This window comes from Papio anubis, chromosome 7 (assembly GCF_008728515.1).
Source record: "Papio anubis isolate 15944 chromosome 7, Panubis1.0, whole genome shotgun sequence".
NCBI classification, from domain to species: domain Eukaryota; kingdom Metazoa; phylum Chordata; class Mammalia; order Primates; family Cercopithecidae; genus Papio; species Papio anubis.
In genome coordinates, this window is record NC_044982.1 from 106,918,857 (window position 1) to 106,939,017 (window position 20,161).

General features: G+C 37.7%; 1 protein-coding gene across 6 annotated transcripts in view; it reads left to right on the forward strand.

Annotated features, from left to right (window-relative positions):
- Positions 1-20,161, forward strand: part of EFL1 (elongation factor like GTPase 1) — a 160,419-nt gene that overhangs the window by 125,342 nt on the left and 14,916 nt on the right. For 5 of the 6 annotated variants that reach the window (XM_031668425.1, XM_031668426.1, XM_031668428.1 and 2 more), the window contains 3 exons: positions 986-1,117; positions 7,167-7,314; positions 12,627-13,585. In XM_031668425.1, coding sequence (XP_031524285.1) covers positions 986-1,117; positions 7,167-7,314; positions 12,627-13,585 — 1,239 coding nt within the window. Of the gene's footprint in view, positions 1-985; positions 1,118-7,166; positions 7,315-12,626; positions 13,600-20,161 lie in introns of all 6 variants that reach the window. The other variant, XR_004185078.1, reaches the window with a different exon arrangement.

A 20,161-nucleotide genomic window follows, 5' to 3' on the forward strand; every position in this document is an offset into this window, starting at 1 on the left:
CTATTCATAGTCTGGGTGTGAGATTCAGTATACCTCTTTATCACTCTTTTTTTTTTTTTTTTTTTTTTGAGACGGAGTCTCGCTGTGTCACCTAGGTGGAGTGCAGTGGCACTATCTCAGCTCACTGCAACCGCCACCTTCTAGGTTCAAGCAATTCTCCTGCCTCAGCCTCCCAGGTAGCTGGGACTACAGGCGCCCAACACCATGCCCGGCTAATTTTTTGTATTTTTAGTAATGATGGGGTTTCACTGTGTTAGCCAGGATGGTCTTGATCTCCTAACCTCATGATCCGCCTGCCTCAGTCTCTCAAAGTGCCAGTATTACAGGTGTGAGCCACTGCATCTGGCCCCTTATCACTCTTTCTAAGACATTCTTTTTGCTTCCATCTGCTCAAAGACAAATATGCAACCTTCAGAGTCTCATGCAATCGTCAGCCAAAAGCCTGAAGTGAGTGTATGGCAGGGGGAAGGGGTTGACTAGGATTCTCTTCTAAAATAGGGGAAGTATGGAGGGTGGCTTAGGGTAACATACTACATAGCAACATCACATTTTAAGTTCCTGAATTCCCTTTACTCATGCAAATGGATTTGGCAAAAGATTATTTCAGTAGAGACCCATCTTCTTCATCAAATTAATATATTTTTTAAAACCAACTAAGTGTTAGAAATAATCGGTGTTTTCAGACAGATATGTCTGGAAGTGATCATTTCTGTGGTCAAAGTAGGTATGCATTAACCCAATCTGATGTAATAAGATTTGTACATGTGGGAAACAAAAGGCAGAATTTCTGTATTTTGACAGCAATCAAATGGTATCCAGGTGTACCAAAAAAAAAAAAAAATGGTGCAGGTCTGCCTCATTTCTTGCAACATTTTGGAAGCATTTGGCTCTGTGACACATATACTGGGTTGATGCTGCTGTTTTTCTAACATAAATTCAGAGTTTATCATCCTTTATTGACTGTATGGATCTTTTCTTCCTACAGGAATAGGAGGCCTTCAAGATTTTGTGCTGAAATCTGCAACACTGTGTAGCCTGCCCTCCTGCCCACCATTTATACCACTCAACTTCGAAGCCACTCCTATTGTGAGAGTTGCTGTTGAACCGAAACATCCAAGTAAGATAACCTTGTTTTTAAAAGCATATGTTTATTATTCTTTTAAAGCATAGCATGTATTTAGTATGTGATTCCTCATGACTTGTTTCAGCAGTATATAATGAATTTTCATTGAGGTGTATAGTAGAAGCAACTCTTCAAAGGGCATCTAACTTCTGTCTTAGGAACATGCCATGGTTACAGGTACCTTTGCTGTCCGGGAGACTGCATCTTCTTAATGGCAAAGACAGGGACATCTCTACATCCTCCACAACCCTGGCATAGGATTGTAGCTTAGCAAAGCTCATGTTTTGTTTTGTTTTGTTTTGTTTAGTTCAGTTTAGTTTTTGAGGTGGAGTCTCACTCTGTTGCCCAGGCTGGAGTGCACTGGCGTGATCTCGACACCACCTCTAATACCTTGGTTCAAGCGATTCACCTGCCTCAGCCTCCTGAATAGCTGGGATTACAGGCATCCACCACCACGCCTGGCTAATTTTTGTGTTTTTAGTGGAGATGGGGTTTCACCAAGTTGGCCAGGCTGTTCTTGAACTCCTGACCTCAGGTGATCCGCCTGCCTTGGGCGCCCAAAGTGCTAGGATTAAAGGCATGAGCGACTGTGCCCAGCCAAAGCTCATATTTTAGGTGACTTCTTAGTTGGAATCTTATCTCAAGCTCCTTGGGTCAGAATCCATCATTTGCCTGTTCCCTCTAGGTTTGACAGATTATCTGGACACTGAGAATTTCCCATCTGTTTAGAAACCACTTTCTGCACCTTTCCTGCTGGCCACCTGACATTCGCATATGCCTGACCATGTAACAACAACTCCTTAGCCTTTGGCTTATAGTATTTACCTAGTCAATCCTTTTGCACTTTTTTATTTCACGTCCCTTGACTATCGCTAATCCTAAATCACTGTGACTTTGCTATTCCAGTGCTAGTGATTGTCAGTGAAGAATCTCCAGACCATGCTTTAAGGAAACCAAAGAACAAATGGTAAAATGGTAGTTTTCTGTTGAGGTATATAATGGCCTCATTGCTCCTGAACATATGTATCCCTCCTCTCCCCAGAGCTAACCCTTCTGAACTCATCACTCTCTCAAGTTCTAAGACATACCCCTAGCCATTAAGGATCCCTGGAGCCCCAGGGCGGATACTTGGAGGACTGGACCTCAGACCTTTGGGGCCAGCCCTAGTAAATAGCCATCTGCCTTCAGCCTCGAGATAGGAATTTTTTGTGGCCCATCACTGTGGACTGACACAGTGCCTTGGTTGCTGCACGGATTTATCCCAGTCTATGTAAAACATGCTTCCTCTTTTAGGCTTGTCCAGATCCTGGCCTTTCGTGATTTTGTTCTTTTATTCTACTCACTAGGCTGGCTCTAACCACCGTCTACTGTGTTCAATCCTTCAAAATACATACAAGAAAGCTCAGTTTTATTTAAGTTGTGATATTTGAGTCTGGCAACCATGGCTTATTCTTAGATGTGTCTACTATTTATTCGTATCCTCTTTCTTACTTAGTTTTTCTCTATTGCATTTGCACATGCATTTTACAAATAGGAAACAATAATAATTTAAGCCATAATTTTACTTGTTTGTTTATTTCTTTATTTTGAGACAAGGTCTCACTGTCACCCAAGCTGGAGTGCAGTGGCTCAATCACAGTCACGGCTCACTGCAACCTTGACCTCCTGGGCTCACGCAGTCTTCCTGCCTCAACCTCCCAAGTAGCTGGGACCACAGACACATGTCACCATGCCCAGCTAATTTTTTTTATTATTTGTAGATGGGTTCTCCCCATGTCACCTAGACTGGTCCTAAACTCCTGAGCTTAAGCAGTCCTCTCACCTCAGCCTCTTAGAGTGCTGGGATTACAGGTGTGAGCCACTGTGCCTGGCCTAAGATGTGATATTTTAATAATAGAAATTTATAATTTTTAAAAGCCTTTGTTATGGTTATGTGCTACTCTGTGGTGTCTGTTATAGAAGCTAAGTAAAAGCCCAACTCTAAAGAACCAGCTTCTTTGAAGGACTGGCTACATGAGATGAAGGGTTCTAGTACCTAGTGTATTTCCTGTCCTAAAGCTGACTCATAGTAAGATTAAGTTCCTTTCCTTTCCATAAATGAGATAGTCTAATAAATAGAATTATTCAGGATTATCAATTTGGAGGCCAAAGTGTGCTTCCTCATGTGTGTTTTCATTAAATTTATCTGAACTTTGTGAAAAATAAACTTAAATGGTTAGACGGGGCACATAATTTTCTTCATAATTTTAAAAGGAGTATTGCTATTTTTTTCCCATTAAGTATATTATTTTTACTGGTTTTACCATGCATTTATTGACTGTGTTACTGAAGCACCCCATTTGATTTTTCAGTGTCTGAACTTTGTACTCTTTATTTTGCCTTCTTGGTGTTTTCACATTGTCCACATGTTATTTTACATTCAGAATGTCTAGGGAAACTTCCCTTCCTTGTTCCTATGAGCTTTCAGAGGGTATTTATTGTCTGTTTACTCTTTGCCCTAGTAACTTATATCATCCTTATTTTGGGGCAGTGACCCCTTTATTCATAGGTTACATGTCTGACGACTGTTGGGATATTTCACTCTCTTATAAGACTTTCCAGTAATACTGCCTCTGAGAGGCACTGGACACATCCATTGTTTTTCTTGAATAGACCACATATCCCCAGGTCCTGTCTTTTTTTTTTTTTTTTTTTTTTTTTTTTTTGTGACAACTAGATTAATCCAGAAGACAACAATTTGCTTCTTTTCTTTCGGAAAGAAGCAAATCATGAGTATTTGTTCTTCCACTTTTCTTTCTTTAATTTCCCAAGTGGGGATCAAAATGTCATGGCAGCCACCCTCTACTTCATGCCCACAGGTCAACTACAAACTCAACACAGAGAACTACAAATGTTCCAAAGCAATTATTATTTTCTTCATTATAATTGATCCTTACTGTATTCCACACACTGTACTAAGGATTTTACATTGATTATCTCATTTAATCCTCCCAAAAGCCCTGTTCATTAGGATACTCTTTTTATTCTCATCTTCACAGGAGGGAAACTGAAGCTTAGAGAAATTAAATTACTTTGCCCAAGGCCATACAGTTAGGAAGCGGTGAAGTCAGGATACAGATCTCTGCCTCAGAAACAATGCTAGATCTTCATTTGTGGGAATCCAAGAAATCCTATTTATCTGAGATCAGAGTAATTTGTTTCTGGAATTGTTTTATCCTTTATCCATATTAGTTAAAAAAAATTTTGACACCTATGCTTATATAGATAGATGAATTTTTGTGCTAATGTTTTATATGCATTATGAAACACAAAATAGAAATTATTTAAAAATTGAGTTGAAAAATCAAATACCTAATTTTATTTGTATTTGATGAAGATACATACAGTATGTACATATAAGTATATATAGTATTTATTTGTGATTGTGGCTTATAATTATTTTAGTTATCTAATACTGTGTAATATATTACTTCAAAATTTAGTGGCTTGAAACAACACTTATTTTTCATAGTTCCCTTGGTCTGGAATTTGGAAGGGTTTGGCATTGTGTCTCTCAAGTAGTGGTAGTCATACATCACCTTGGGCAGTAGCCATCTGAAGGTTTAACTGTACTTCCAAACATGAGCTCACAAGTTAGTGCTGGCTGGGGACCTCAGTTCCTCTCCACATGACTGTTTGAGTGTCCTGCAGCATAGCGTGGTGATTGGCTGCAGCCAGCGTTCCAAAATACTAAAGCAGAAGCTATAATGCCTTTTGTGAACTAGCCTTGGGAATCACACATCATCCTTTCCACAGTGTTCTGTTGGTCACACAGACCAGCCATGGTTCACAGTTGGAGAGAGCTGCACAGGAATGTGAATATCAGGAGGCAAGGATGATTGGAGCCACCTTGGAGGCTGGCTACCACAATAATGCTTCCTTCTTTTTGAAGGTCTTGCCTGAACACTTTGTGATATAGCCATTCCAAGGCCAGCTCCTAGGTTCCATTTGTTAAAACACTTGATTTTAATGACCATTATCACTGGAAAAGCCACCTCACAAAGTCAGATAGTCCAAAGGGAAGAATGATTCATTGGCTTCCTTTACTAAATCATGGTATCCATTTTAGATTCCCATTTTCCCAATTATTAAAAGGTTTTGGTAAAATGTAGCTAGTGACTATCTAGTTTTCCTGATGGCAGTCCATTTTTCTTATACTAATTAGAAGCTTTGTTAATTCTTATATCTTTATTGAACTATCTATTTGGTGATTTTAAGAGCAGGTTAAGAAAATCACCCTCCAAATTTTAAGAGATTTTTATACATTATACATGAAGTATTTATGTTATCTTCAGCAACCAAATGACTGTCAGTGGCAACATTTTCAAACACCTAATTTCTAAATGTTGTCTCCATGTTTCAAATTTCTTTTGGAAAAAAAAAATTTTTCTTATTGTTGAACTGTTACTTTTATTTTACCTTGAAGAGACAAATTTAAGTGTATATATATTTTTTCAAAAATATTTGTTGGGATCTCATCTTGGTGGTAGCCATTGTTTTTACTTTATAATTTGTTTGATGGAGAGCTGACAAAAAGCCTTGCCATTTCTTTTTTTATTATTCCCATGTGCTTGTGTTATTAGTATTATAGTATTGTCAGTGATATCTTTGCAGGAATCCATTTAAGCCAGGTTTAAAATTCTGTGAAGGCTTAGTTAACACTAGATAATATCTGTAAATCCACTTATTAGGCAAAAGAAAATTACAGTATGCCAAGAAGGAACAAATGAAGGTGCCTCTGTCAACCCTGGACACAGTGAAATCCTACTTCCCGTCTTCCCTTGGAATTCTGTGCATTCCATATGTGGCTTTTGATCACCTGACCTACAAGGGTGCTGACATCCATCCACAGAGCATGAGCTCTGTGGCTGGCTGCCCAGCTTCTAAACCAGGTTCTGCCATTTAGTTAGTCTGGGACCTTGAACACAAGTTTATTAGTTTCTCTATACCTGTTTCCTCATCTATTAAATGAGAACAATAATCATACCACCTAATCGTTAATGAGCTCATATATGTAAATTGCTTGTCTGGCACATTGTTAGTGCTGTGAAACGTTAGTTATTATTAGAACTTTATTTCAAAAATAAATAGGTATAGAAGTTCTAATATTCCTGCTCCCAGTTAATCAACTTTTATAAGGCATGTTGAAAATCATTGCATTGCAGAAAGTTCCTGTGATTTTGTCTTTTTGGCATGCTGAAAACCAAGCAGTGAGGGATTGCTAAGTCTTTTCTTCAAATGTAGAACTGAAACAAGGCTGCATAAAAATGTCTTCAAGACCAAGGCTTCTGCTAAGGCCACTGCAGGAGACTTCCTTGGACCTGCCTTGAGGGAGCAGTAGCAGTTGGGTATGTGGAAAGGGGGTGAAAAAGTAGCTAAACCCAAGATGTAGGTCATAGTCCCCATCCCTACTCTCAATTCCCAGGAACTATAGGGTAAAAGCAATTATATGTGAAAAACACGTGCAGAATACAATGCAGAAGATGCCTTTAGCTCACTAGGTAAAGTAGCTAGTTAGGGTATTCTAAAACCCAAGTTCTATCGAGCAGTTTCACAAATAATTATTTTTAATATGAGGCTCTGGTACAGTTTCTTGAATATTATATTAAATGTTTCTGTTGCTTATTTATTGATTTTATAGGTGATGTTTGAAGAAATGCTCTGTTTATTTTCTAGGTATATAATGTGTACATTTGTTACAAGATTTAGGTGAATTCACAAGTAGAAAGATGGAAGCTTATATCTGCAGAGTATTTGAAGAAGTAATATAGATGAGCTTTGGGAGTCTTGATGATAAGCTTGCGGATGTGTCATGTTTGCTATCTGTACAAAAAAATTACTAGAAGGTAGTTTTCTTCATGTCACTGCACTATCTGGAAGAAAAATAAATTGTTGTTTTAAGAGTTTATTTCAATGTAATTTTCCCTTCAGTAGCCAGAACCATTGTCTTTGAATTGTGTTAGTTCTTATATCATATTTAATCTATTTCATTTTTTTAACCTAGGTGAAATGCCTCAGCTCGTAAAAGGAATGAAACTGTTAAACCAGGCTGATCCCTGTGTCCAGATTTTAATTCAGGAAACAGGAGAGCACGTTTTAGTCACAGCAGGAGAAGTCCACCTTCAGCGATGCCTGGATGACTTAAAAGAAAGGTTAGGTGAAAATGATAGTGATGGAGAAATGATAGCTCTCAATCAGTGGGATGTTTTAGTGTTTCCTAAACCAGTTGAACTTAGACTATGGCTTATTTTTGGAGAAAAATGAAATACCCTCAATTCAGACGTGAACAGTTATTCGATTGTAGACTTAATTTTTAATAACTGAAAACTGGCATTCACTGCCTACACTTGAATAATTTTGCATTTTTAGCTTAAGTCATAAAATGTTTTTCTGTATATGTATTTTACTTTAAGCATGTACACAAAACACAAAATACCACGACAACAAAACAAAATATTATTTTGTAAATGTTGGCTATGTAATTAGGATAGACTTCTCTTATTGATGTGGTCTTTACAATGTAAACCTTCTGGAAATCTTTGTATTTTTCTATAAAGACAATATGTGTTATAAAATGGGCATCCCAAATTTTTATAACAGGCATTTTTCCTCTTTGTTGCAAAGATAATGTATGTTTATTGCAAAAATTAGGAAAATACAGAAGAAGAAAAAGAATCATTCAGTTACCATTCAGAAATAACCACCATTACATTCAGATTCCTAAATCCACACTGTTCTATGCATATTAAAGTATACACAAATATCTATATACACAGTTCTGATTATTTGGTTAAGATAAACTTCCAGAAGTATTATAGCTAACTCAAAAAGTATGCATATTTTTAAGTGTTATGATCCATATTTTCCTCAAGAAAGGCTGTTCTAATTTACATTATAACTAGCAATAAATATTGGAAAGTGCCTCTTTTCTCAAACTTTTGCAACTTTGCATAGTTTATCATTTTTTTTAAATGTCATCAGTCTTGAAGACAAATGAAAGATATTCACAATTAATACACATTTCTGTGCTTACTAGTAGAAAAAATTAGAAATTTCCCTGTAATTGCTGTCCTTCCTTTTGTTTTTAAAATTTCTGGGACTATAATCATAATCATAACAAATAATAATTATAAATGATTGATATAATTATATATTAAATATTATATAACAGTCACTGTGTTAAGCACTATTTATCTCACTTAATCTTTATACCACAGTAAAATTGGTGGTAGTAGTAACTATACAACAACACCTGGTACTAATAATAGAACAAGAATAACTGCTGCTGGCCGGGCGCAGTGGCTCACACCTGTAATCCCAGCACTTTAGGAGGCCGAGGCAGGCAGATCATGAGGTCAGGAGATCAAGACCATCCTGGTGAAACCCTGTGTCTACTAAAAATACAAAAATTAGCTGAGTGTGGTGGCATGCGCCTGTAATCCAGCTACTCAGGAGGATGAGGCAGGAAAATCACTTGACCCGGGAGGCGGAGATTGTGGTGAGCTGAGATCGTGCCGCTGCACTCCAGCCTGGTGACAGAGGAAGACTCCATCTCAAACAAAAAACAGAATAACTACTGCAGCATTTATGTAGGATTCTGTAAAGCTTCTACCAGATGCCAGAAACTAGACCCCTACCTCATAATGTACTCAAAAATTTATTTCAGGTGGATTCTTGGTTACAATGTAAAAGGCAAAACCATAAAGTGTTTAGAAGATAGTATAAGAGAATATCTTCAAGACCTCAGGGTAGCAAAAAGCTTCTTAATAGCATATTAAGAGCACCAATGACAAAGGAAAAGCTTGATCATCAAAAGACACTATTAAGATAATAAGGAGGCTGACCACAGGGTTAGAGAAGACCTTTGTACTACTTGTAACAGACAAGAGACTTATATCCCCAATATAGAAGGAGTTCCTACAAATAAATGAGAAGGGCAGCAATCCAATAGAAAAACTGTACAAAGACTTGAAGAGCTACTTCATAACAGAGGCTTCCAAAGGCCAATAAACATGAAAAACTATTCAACTTATTCAAAATCAAAGTGAGATACTTCTGCATACCCACTAGAGTGGTTAAATATTTTTTAAGTGATGTTATCAAGTGGTGGCAAAGATGTGGAACAACAAGAATTCACCTACGCAACTAGTGGGAATATCAATTGGTACAACTATTTTGGAATATAATTTGGTATGGTCTGCTAAGATGAGAGATAGGCACTTCCTGTGGCTTGGCAAATCTCCCATTTGTACTCTATATATACACAACACAGAGCTAGGCAAATGTGCACCAAGAATACTCATAGCAACAATTTTTTTTTCTTTTTTTCTTTTTTTTTTTTTTGAGAAAAGGCACTCACGTCGCTCAGGCTGGAATGCAGTGGTGCACTCTCAGCTTACTACAACCTCCACTTCCTGGGCTCAAGCAAATATCCTGCCTCAGCCTCCTGAGTAGCTGGGACTACAGGTGTGCGCCACCACGCCCAGCTATTTTTTGTGTTTTTAGTAGAGATAGTGTTTCAGCATCTTAACCAGGCTGGTCTCAAACTCCTGACCTCAAGTGATCCACCCACCTTGGCCTCCCAAAGTGCTGGGATTACAGGCATGAGCCACCTTACCTGGCCTCATAGCAACAAAATTTTAGTAGCCAAAAGTTGGAAACAACTCAAAGATTTAAATGCATAAATAAATAAATAAAGATATATTCATACAATGGAATTCTATAGAATGATCTCAGTGAACAAAACAACAGGTATATAAAACATAGGTGAATCTCACAATATAATGTTGAGCAAAAGAAGCCGCTTCACTTTCCCCAAAAAGTGTTTGTTTGTATTTATATGAAGTTCAAAACGTACTGCACCAGGTTGGATAATATAGCAAGACCTCATTTCTAAAAAATAAATAAATAAATTATTCAGGCAGGGCAGGTGGTGCATGCCTGTAATACCAGCTACTCGGGAAGCTGAGGCAAGAGGATTGCTTAAGCCCAGGTGTTCGAGGCTGCAGTGAACTATAATCACACCACTGCACTTCAGCCTGGGTGACACAGTAAGACCCTGTTTTAAAAAAAGAACAAAAGGAAACACAGTCCAAACCGAACTGTGGAGTATAAAGGGTTACATGTTTAGGTGATTAAAAAAAAAAAAAAGAAAGAAAAGGAGGATATTACAATAAAAATCAGGATAGCAGTTACCTTCATACTTCATGGCATTGGGAAAAGGCAGCCTGGGGCCCTCTGAGGGCTAAGAATGTTCTGTTTCTTGACTATACCATGTAGTTTACATGGGTGTTCACTTTGAGGTAAGTTATCATAGATCAGTAGATTTTTGTTTTGTACACTGTTCTATATGACTATTACATTTCATAATTATGCTTACATTAAGAATGTGTATAATGTTACAGAATTTTTTTAGTTCTCATAGGACAGAGCCTACCTTTTGGTAGTATATAATCTTTTTCAACTTCTACACACTTTTTCAGGAATAGACTATGTCCAGGAATGGGAGACAAGGAGACTATCTGTTGTCTCCAGGCCAGAGAAACTGTCAGAATCTTAGCATCCAGATCTCAGTGTAGTAATAATCAGAGCAGGAAGCCACAGGAAATTGCCATGATGTAGTCTGAGCCTACTGCACTTTTTTTAGTGTAATCAGAGGCTCTGTATTGCTAGGACTTAAAGAACCTTTGGTCCTGAGGTGCTTTGTAAATGTGGCAACCATCACACACTTCCTTCTACAGCTTGGAGTGGTTTTAATTAATCATATAAATGATTACTACAGGAGACTTCTTGGGAGCCTCAGGAATTAGAACGACTAAAGTAGCTCATAGCTTTTTTGACTGTGTTACAAGAATAAGAGGGCAGTGTCGTAGATGTGTACTCTCTCGTAGTTTCAGTAGCTTTGCAGTTGATTTTCTTGAGTGTTCTAAGTATATGAGCATATTTTCCCTATGTAATGATAATTTTAGAAATATTTTTATTTTCCTAAGATTTTTAAGTGACATTTTTCTTAAAATCAAGAATAGGTATTGAATCTTATTGAATGCCAATTTAGCATATTTAAAAGTGGCTACATAGATTATTTGACATTTTTAATGTGGTATTATTTTAACAGATCTTCTAATACAAATTAATTTTCATATAACCTATAATACAAACTTTGTAGTGTTGTGATAAATTATTCCTTTAACGTACTGTGTAACTCCATTTTTCAGTATGGCATAATGACCAAGAGTGTGGATTCTGAAGTCAGACCTAAATTTGAATCCTAGCTTCTCCACTTACAGGCTATTTGGAGAAGTTACTTAATATTTCTTATCTGGTTTCCTCTTCTACAAAATTAAATAGTACTAGTGCCTACTAAAGAAATACTACATGTAAAACACTTAACGCAGTGCCTCATACATAATAAGCTTTTTTAATGCACACACCTGCATATCCTTAGTTTTTGTTATTTTATCTTAGATTTTATATCTGAATTCTTAGGTAAGATTCAACTACAGTTTTGTATATGTATACTGTCTTTGTCAGGTTTGAATATCAAAGTAGTTTTAAAAACATACAATGTCCAGTCCATCTTGTTGTATATCCTGTGAATATATAACAAGATTGTAAATATGCAATATACAACAGTATCAAACTTGATATTATGTGGAAAAAGGGGCTTTCTGAACTTGATGGCAGACTGGGGCTCAAGAGCTATGATGTCCAGAAGAGTAGCTACTACCCACATACAGCTGTTTAAAATCAAATACAATTAAAAATTTAGTTCTTCGATCATACAAGCCACATTTCAAATGCTTAGTAGCTATATGTGCCTTTTTAAATTTAAATAAAATTAAAAATTTATTCAGTTGTACTGGACACATTTCAAGGGCTCAGCAATCACAGTAAACATATAGAACATTTCCACCATTGCAGAAAGTTCTTTTGGAAAGTGCTACTCTAGACAAACTCATAGATCATGCTAGCCTTGCTATAAGCCTCATTATCAAAACCAAATACATTGTGAAGATTTGACTAGCTATCCTGAGGTTCTGTGATTCTATGTCTATTTAGAGTTTTAATCATTGAGCTTTTCTTGTCCACACTCTTAGATTGGCAAATACTGTTTTAAAGAATTCATATTTCATATATTAAAACGTTTATTTTCTGCTCAAAACTTTCTTATCTAAAGGGGTAGTTTATATATCTTGAAAATGAAAAAAAAAAAAAAAAAAGAGTGAAATTCCAGTACATGCAAGGATTTCCCTGGAGGTATATTCCCATTAGAAGTAGTCTTTTCAACCAGAAAGAAAGCAGTTTTTGAATTGTGATATAATGTAAATTGCAGATCTTTCATAGTAAGATAATTTTTATGTTCCTATGTTTTTACAGAATCTCCACTGTGTGATAATTTCTACACAGGAGCTTTGATGCTGTTTTGATTTTAACCTTCTGTTATTTCTCTTGAATTTGTCTGTAGGTTTGCAAAGATTCATATCAGTGTATCTGAACCTATTATTCCATTCAGAGAAACAATCACAAAACCCCCAAAAGTTGACATGGTCAATGAAGAAATAGGCAAACAGCAAAAAGTTGCAGTCATACACCAAATGAAAGAAGATCAAAACAAAATCCCTGAAGGAATCCAAGTTGACTCTGTTGGGCTAATCACCATAACAACTCCCAATAAACTTGCCACGCTCAGTGTTCGAGCCATGCCCCTTCCAGAAGAAGTCACCCAGATTCTGGAAGAAAATAGTGATTTGATTCGTTCTATGGAGCAGTTGACATCTTCTTTGAATGAGGGTGAAAATACTCAGGTGATTCATCAGAAGATCCAAGAGAAAATTTGGGAATTCAAAGGAAAACTAGAGCAACACCTAACAGGGAGAAGATGGAGGAACATTGTTGACCAAATCTGGTCATTTGGCCCAAGAAAATGTGGGCCCAACATACTAGTCAATAAAAGTGAAGATTTTCAGAACTCAATATGGACAGGTCCAGCAGCCAAAGCTTCAAAAGAAGCTAGTAGATACCGAGATTTGGGCAATAGCATTGTGAGTGGCTTCCAACTGGCAACCCTCTCTGGCCCCATGTGTGAGGAGCCTCTCATGGGTGTCTGTTTTATTCTGGAAAAATGGGACCTAAGTAAATTTGAGGAGCAAGGAGCAAGTGATCTGGCAAAAGAGGGACAGGAGGAAAATGAAACCTGTTCTGGTGGAAATGAAAACCAAGAGCTACAAGATGGCTGCTCTGAGGCCTTTGAGAAGAGGACATCCCATAAAGGAGAATCTCCACTCACTGACTGCTATGGACCTATCTCAGGACAGCTAATTGCCACCATGAAAGAAGCATGTCGCTATGCACTGCAAGTGAAACCTCAGCGCCTCATGGCAGCCATGTACACATGTGACATCATGGCCACCAGTGATGTTCTCGGTAAGGAAGAAAAGGTAAAGATAGTAAGAAATGCCCTGAATAACAGTGAAGTCTCCTAGACTCAAAATCTTGTTTTTGAGACAAAGTCTCATTCTGTCACCCCAGCTGGAGTGCAGTGGCACAATCTCCACTCACTGCAGCCTCTGCCTACCAGGCTCAAGCAGTCCTCTCACCTCAGCCTCTCAAGTAGGTGTGACTACGGGCACACACCACCATGTGCAGCTAAGTTTTTTGTATGTTTTGTAGAGATGGAGTTTCACAACGTTGCCCAGGTTGGTCTCGAACACCTGAGTTCAAGCGATCCCCCCACTTTGGCCTCCCAAAGTGCTGGGATTATAAGCGTGAGCCACTGCACCTGGCAGACCCAAAAATCTTAAATTCGTTTAGTATGTTTTGCAGAAGCTATACCATCTTCTGATTTACTAACAAAGTAAGATCTTTGAAAGCCAGATGTCATAAATATTAAAATCTTGAGAGGGGAAAAACCTGACTACTAAAGATCTTTTCTTTTGCAACAAATAGAATCCTTTCTGTAATGAGAGGTCTGCTAAATGAAGTTTAAACTGCTCATATGTGTTACCATCCAAACCTGTGCCGTATTTTATCTCAAGCAAATAAGCATATCAGTCTGGGTAACCAAAGTTGTTCTGAAAATGATCAAAGAATAAGGCAACATTCTTGTACTCATAACACAAAAGGGTTTTTGTGAATTCTGGGTTCTTTCTGAAAAAGAAAATTATTTGGGGCTTTAGTCACTACTAACTATTATATCAAATCCTATTCCTGATTTTTTTCTCTTTGGGAGAAGCAGCCTTTAAGATCTCAGGAGATGTGAAGTCCTGGCACTTAGTAGCTCTTTGGACTTTTGACTGATATTAGTTCACTGAGACTTACTTTGTTTACATATAATGAAGAGGATAATCATACAGATTGTGAAGATTAAAATAACACAATTTTTTTAAATACAGTTCCCAGAACAGCACCTGGCACACAGTAGTTCTCTTATTCTCTTGAGATCATGGAACTGTTTCAGTAGTGAAGAGAATATAAAGGAGGATTGAGCCCTGGATGAGAGAGTCGGCCAAATTACTAAGTTTCCTCTAACCCTGAGGCCCTTTGAGTCAATATGTGGTTAATTACATTCTTTTTAGGAAGGTTCTTTTGCTGATTAATTCCTGAAAGCAGAAATTTAAGCTTTTTTTTTTTTTTTTTCCAGAAGAAATTTAGGCTTGCATCACATTAAGGTTTTTGTGAGACTAACAGAGCATCAGTAGCAGCATTTGAAAAATAGCTGGGTTAAGGCCAGTGTGCATTGTGAATCAAATCTCCAAATATGGCATGTCATATACAGTGCTTCTCAACCTTATTTGAATACAGCATTCGTATTAACAGCCATGGAATCTGTAGATTTGTTTGGGAAACACCAATCTAGACTATTCTCAGATGCTATTTTTCATTTTCATTGAGAACTTTCTTAATTTAAGAAGGCGGAAGTAAGAGTTAAAAATCAAGAAATCTTAATCCCTCACATCTTTGAAGAAGACCTAAGAGCTTTTCTCCAGTCTCTCCTACCCCGACAAATGCTTATACCACCACTGTTTGAATACTTCTGTTGATGGGCAGTGCACAGCCAGCTTCATGATTTAATGGTGTTTTTTCCTATATTGAGCAAAATGTCCGTCACCTGCTACTTTCCAGTCATCTGTACCACCATTCATCTGTCTTCCATGCAATAACACTTCTATGTATTTGAAGGAAATCATTAGTTTTCTAGTTTTATATCCAGGAGAAAAACTCTCCAAATCCTTCACCTATTTTTCTGTTATGATTTCTGTATCCTTTCACCATTTCAGTTGCTGTCTTTTGGACATAATTTATTTGGTCAGCATCCCTCTTAAAGCAACTGTATTTGAACACAGCACCTCACATACCGTCCAACCAGTAGAGAACACGTCTGTGTCTACACTGTTACCTCCTACGTGAAATACAGCATTCTTCTTTTAATGAAATTTAGCAATTACATCTTCTCATTAATTCATGTGAGAAGTCAAATTAATCCCATTTCTTTAAAAAAAAAAAAAAAAAAAAAGTTATGTTTTCCTACTCTGTTCCCCAAAGAGCAGAATCAAATTTTTTGGTAATTGACTAGACTGTAGAAATTATGTAGTTGTATGAACTCCTATATTTTATGTATGAGTACTGAGTCTATATACTTAATTTTTTTCTTAAGTTATATAACATAATTAGCGTTACAACAGTAAAAAGGAGAAAAATTTTAATGGCAAGAAAAAGAAGTCACATCATCACCATCTTAACACATTGATTTCTTACTCATTTTTTTCATGTGTCCTTGTCTGATGAGAAATAAAACTCAGGTAGAAAATCAAATGTTTTGATGAAGTTAAGGTCCTTTACATCTTCAACAATCCCTGATAATTGGTAAATTATCAGCTTACCAATCATGTTAGAAAAAAAAAAAAAGCTTAGGTTAATGTTTTGTATTAGAAAGTTCATGTTGTCTCCCAAGATTTACCTCATACTTGTATAAACATGAACAAATGCCTATAATGCTTCTTTAAAATTCTATAGAAAATTAGCATATGGCTTTCTAGTCTGCAATTTATGGAACCCAGTGTTTATATCCTCAAAAAGTTTAGTCATTATTTACCTTTTTCCTGTAGTCTGGTACCTATCTTACTATTTCTAATTTCTCAAAAGGGCAGATTCTCTTAACATTGTGAGATATAATTCTGGTCCTGGAGACTTGAACTCATTTAAGAAGGCTAAGTACTTAGTCATCAACTTCTGAGCTATCCTGAACTTCAGTGTTCTCCCACTTCAGCTTGTTCCCCTTGCTGTAGTTTGTTCACCATTCTCCTTACTGAAGAGAATGATAGGTAACATAGGTATTGTGAACCCCTGTTTTCGTGCTATCCTCTGTAACATAATACTAGTTTCTGTAAGTTGTACATAAGACATGTCTCCTTATTTTGAAAATATAGGTTGAGAATCCCAAATCTGAAAGTCCAAAACCCCAAATGATCTAAAATTTGAAACTTTTTTTTTTTTTTTTGAGATGCAGTCTCACTCTGTCACCCAGCCTGGAGTGCAATGGCATGGTCTCGGCTCACTGCAACCTCCACCTCCTGGGTTCAAGCAATTCTCCCACCTCAGCCTCCTGAATAGCTGGGACTACATGCGTGTGCCACCACACCTGGCTAATTTTTGTAGTTTTAGTAGAGACGGCATTTCACTATGGTGGACAGGTTGGTCTTGAGCTCCTGACCTCATGATCTGCCCGTCTCAGCATCCCAAAGTGCTGGAATTACAGGTGTGAGCCACCACGCCCAGCCTGAATTTTTTAATTTGAGATGCTCAAACAGTATATAATACAAATATGCCAAAATCTAAAACAATAAAAAATCTGAAACACTTCTGGTCCCACTCATTTTGGAGAAGAGATATTCAACCTGTGTTGGAAAAAGCTCTTTGCACTGTCTTTAGCTCTTTTGTTTGGGTACATACACTCAGCTTGTTCTGATTTTGAGCATCTTGGACATGCTACTGATCCACCTGAGTTGGTATCCTCTTCTTCCATCTACTGTGCATGTCCTCTTAAAATAGGGGTTGGGGAGGGGCTTTCTTCCTTTTTCTGTCATTGTAATCATTCATGATTGATTTCTTTTAGACTCTCATTACTCTGCAAAGGAATTTTATTTTAGGGACTGTTATCCTAGAACCCATGGTGTGTATTGGTTGTATTTTTTTTTTTCTGTGTTTGAAATGATCTTTCCTTTTTTTCTTTTTTTTTTCCTGTCCTCTGTTGCCCCAGCTGGACTGCAGTGGTGCGATCTCGGCTCACTGCAGCCTTCTTCTCCCAGGTTCAAGCAATTCTTCTGACTTTTCTTTGTGGTTTGTGGTTTTAGAGGTTGGCCCCCCCCCCCCCTTTATATTTTTTTTTTTTTTTTTTTTTTTTTTTTGGTATTTTTAGTAGAGATGGGGTTTTGCTGTTTGGCCAGGCTGGTCTCGAACTCCTAGCCTCAAGTGATCTGCCCATCTCGGCCTCCCAAAGTGCTGGGATTACAGGCGTGAGCCACCACACTCGGCCAAAATGATCCTTTCTGAAGTCCAGGGCCCGCATAGGTCTGTGCCTATCCTTTCTCTCAAGATAATGGGAACATGTATTTCCTCCCAAAATAATAGGAACACCTGTTTTCTCCCCAGATTGCCATCTCTTCTACATTATTCATTTGGAGTGGCATTTGTCCTTTGTTTTCTGAGAAGATGAATTTTCAGTACAACACGTGAAGCCAGAATCAGCTGTTGGTGTTTATCAGACTGAATTCCTAGCAGAGTGTTGAGTCACCCCTGTTGAGTCACCACTCTGTGTTCATTTTCTCATTTCTATTAGGAAATCACCACCTGGATACAGCATGTGACCAGGCCACCCTGGGATAATACCTCAAAATATCATTTGTCATCTTATCCTTATATTTTTATCCTGGCACTCCCCACCTGGCCATCAGAGTCAGTTCTGCCGCTTTCCAGGAAGAAATATGTATTTTAACCCTCTCTCTCTGGAGCAAAGGATCATTTTGACTTGCCTCACCCAGGTACAAATGTCACTGTATTGGGCCTCACTGCCCTCTAAGAAGCCCCATTTATTTACCTTCTGTGTGGCAACTGTGTGTATGTGGGTTGGTATGCAGTCTCTGTACCATTGTCACTGGTCAACTTTCTTAATACTTTGCCCCTGAGACCAACCAACTACCACATCCACTGCCTTACATTTGGAGACAGTCTGGCTTTTTTTTTTTTTTTTTTTTTTTTTCTCTCTCTCTCAAATTGAAGTCCTCTTGCTTAGACTGGAGAATCTCCTCTGAGGCCTGTTTTCTTTTTGTTTTTGAGGGGATCTTTTATATTGATAACCAATTTCTAGTGTCCAGGGTCTATCAATGCAGTCAGCTGTTCACTTGTGTTTTCCTTTTTCTTTCTAAGTCAACACCTTCAATTGGAAAGAAATGAAAAGAACTTCTGTGTTCCTAAGGCCTTTTGCTTCCTGTCTGGATATTTAGAGATCTTCTGAGAAGACTTTAGACTTTGCTGACTGTTGTTTTGATTCTCCAAGAATCGGCACAAGTTGATTTCAGGTCTTTTTTATTTAGCAAAATGAATTTCCTTAGTCTTTTTTTAAAACTTAGTTTTTTCTATATAGATTGTTAAAACAAGAAATCCTTCTATAAATGGATAGACTTGCATATGGTCAAAATGGGACATTTTGTAGGAAAATAATCTCAAAATCATTTTATCTGGGGAAATAATTTCAGGAAAATGCCCTTCTATACTTCTAAAATCCACTTTTCTAAAGATGTAGTTTATTATTTTTTACCCATGAAATTTCCCTGTAATTAACTTGATTATTGCTGAGCTTTTACCTGCTTGTCATTGAATTCTTTTTGTATTTTTTCCTTCTAATCTGTTAATCTTTTTTTTTTTTGCTCTTCATTTTTTAAAAATCTTTGGTAATAACCTCACATTTTTAAAATACTTCTTTTTGTTAGACAGTACTAGTTAAGAGTTTTTTGGGTTTTTTTGTTTTTTTTTTTTGAGATGTAGTTTCGCTTTTGTTGCCCAGGCTGGAGAGCAATGGCACGATCTCGGCTCACTGCAACCTCCACCCCACTGGGGTTCAAGCAATTCTCCTGGCTCAGCCTCCCAAGTAGCTGGGATTACAGGCACCCGCCACCATGCCTGGCTAATTTTTTGTATTTTTAGTGGAGATGGGGTTTCACCATGTTGACCAGGCTGGTCTCAAACTCTTGACCTCAAGTGATCCACCCAGCTCGGCCTCCTGAAGTGCTGGGATTACAGGCATGAGCCACCATACCCAGCCTAGTTAAGAGTTTTAATTACAGCTATGATTATTGTAGTTCTTCCTTTTATTAAATTTTTATTTTTGAATAATTTTAATTTTTATGGGTATGTAGTAGGTATATTTATGGAATATATGAGATATTTTTAATCTTTTATTTTTACACATAGGAATAAATGCCAATATTGTTGGAACACATGTACTTTAATTTATCAGAAACATTCTTAATATGTGTCACTGTTCACTTTTTTTTTTTTTTTTTTTTTTTTTGTGAGACAGAGTTTCGCTCTTGTTGCCCAGGCTGGAGTGTAACGGTGTGATCTCGGCTTACCGCAACCTCCACCTTACGGGTTCAAGCTATTCTCCTGCCTCACCCTCCCTAGTAGCTGGGATTACAGGCATGTGCCAGCACGTCTGGCTAATTTTATATTTTTAGTAGAGATGGCGTTTCTCCGTATTGGTCAGGCTGGTCTCAAACTCCTGACTTCAAGTGATCCACCCGCCTCAGCCTCCCAAAGTGCTGATATTACAGGCGTGAGCCACTGTGCCCGGCCTCGCTGTTTCCTTCCCCCCCCCCCCACCTTTTTTGAGATGGGGTCTCACTCTGTCACCCAGCTGGAGTACAGTGGCGCGATCCCGGCTCACCGCAGCCTCTGCCTCCCGGCTTCAAGCGATTCTCCTGCCTTAACCTCCGGAGTAGCTGG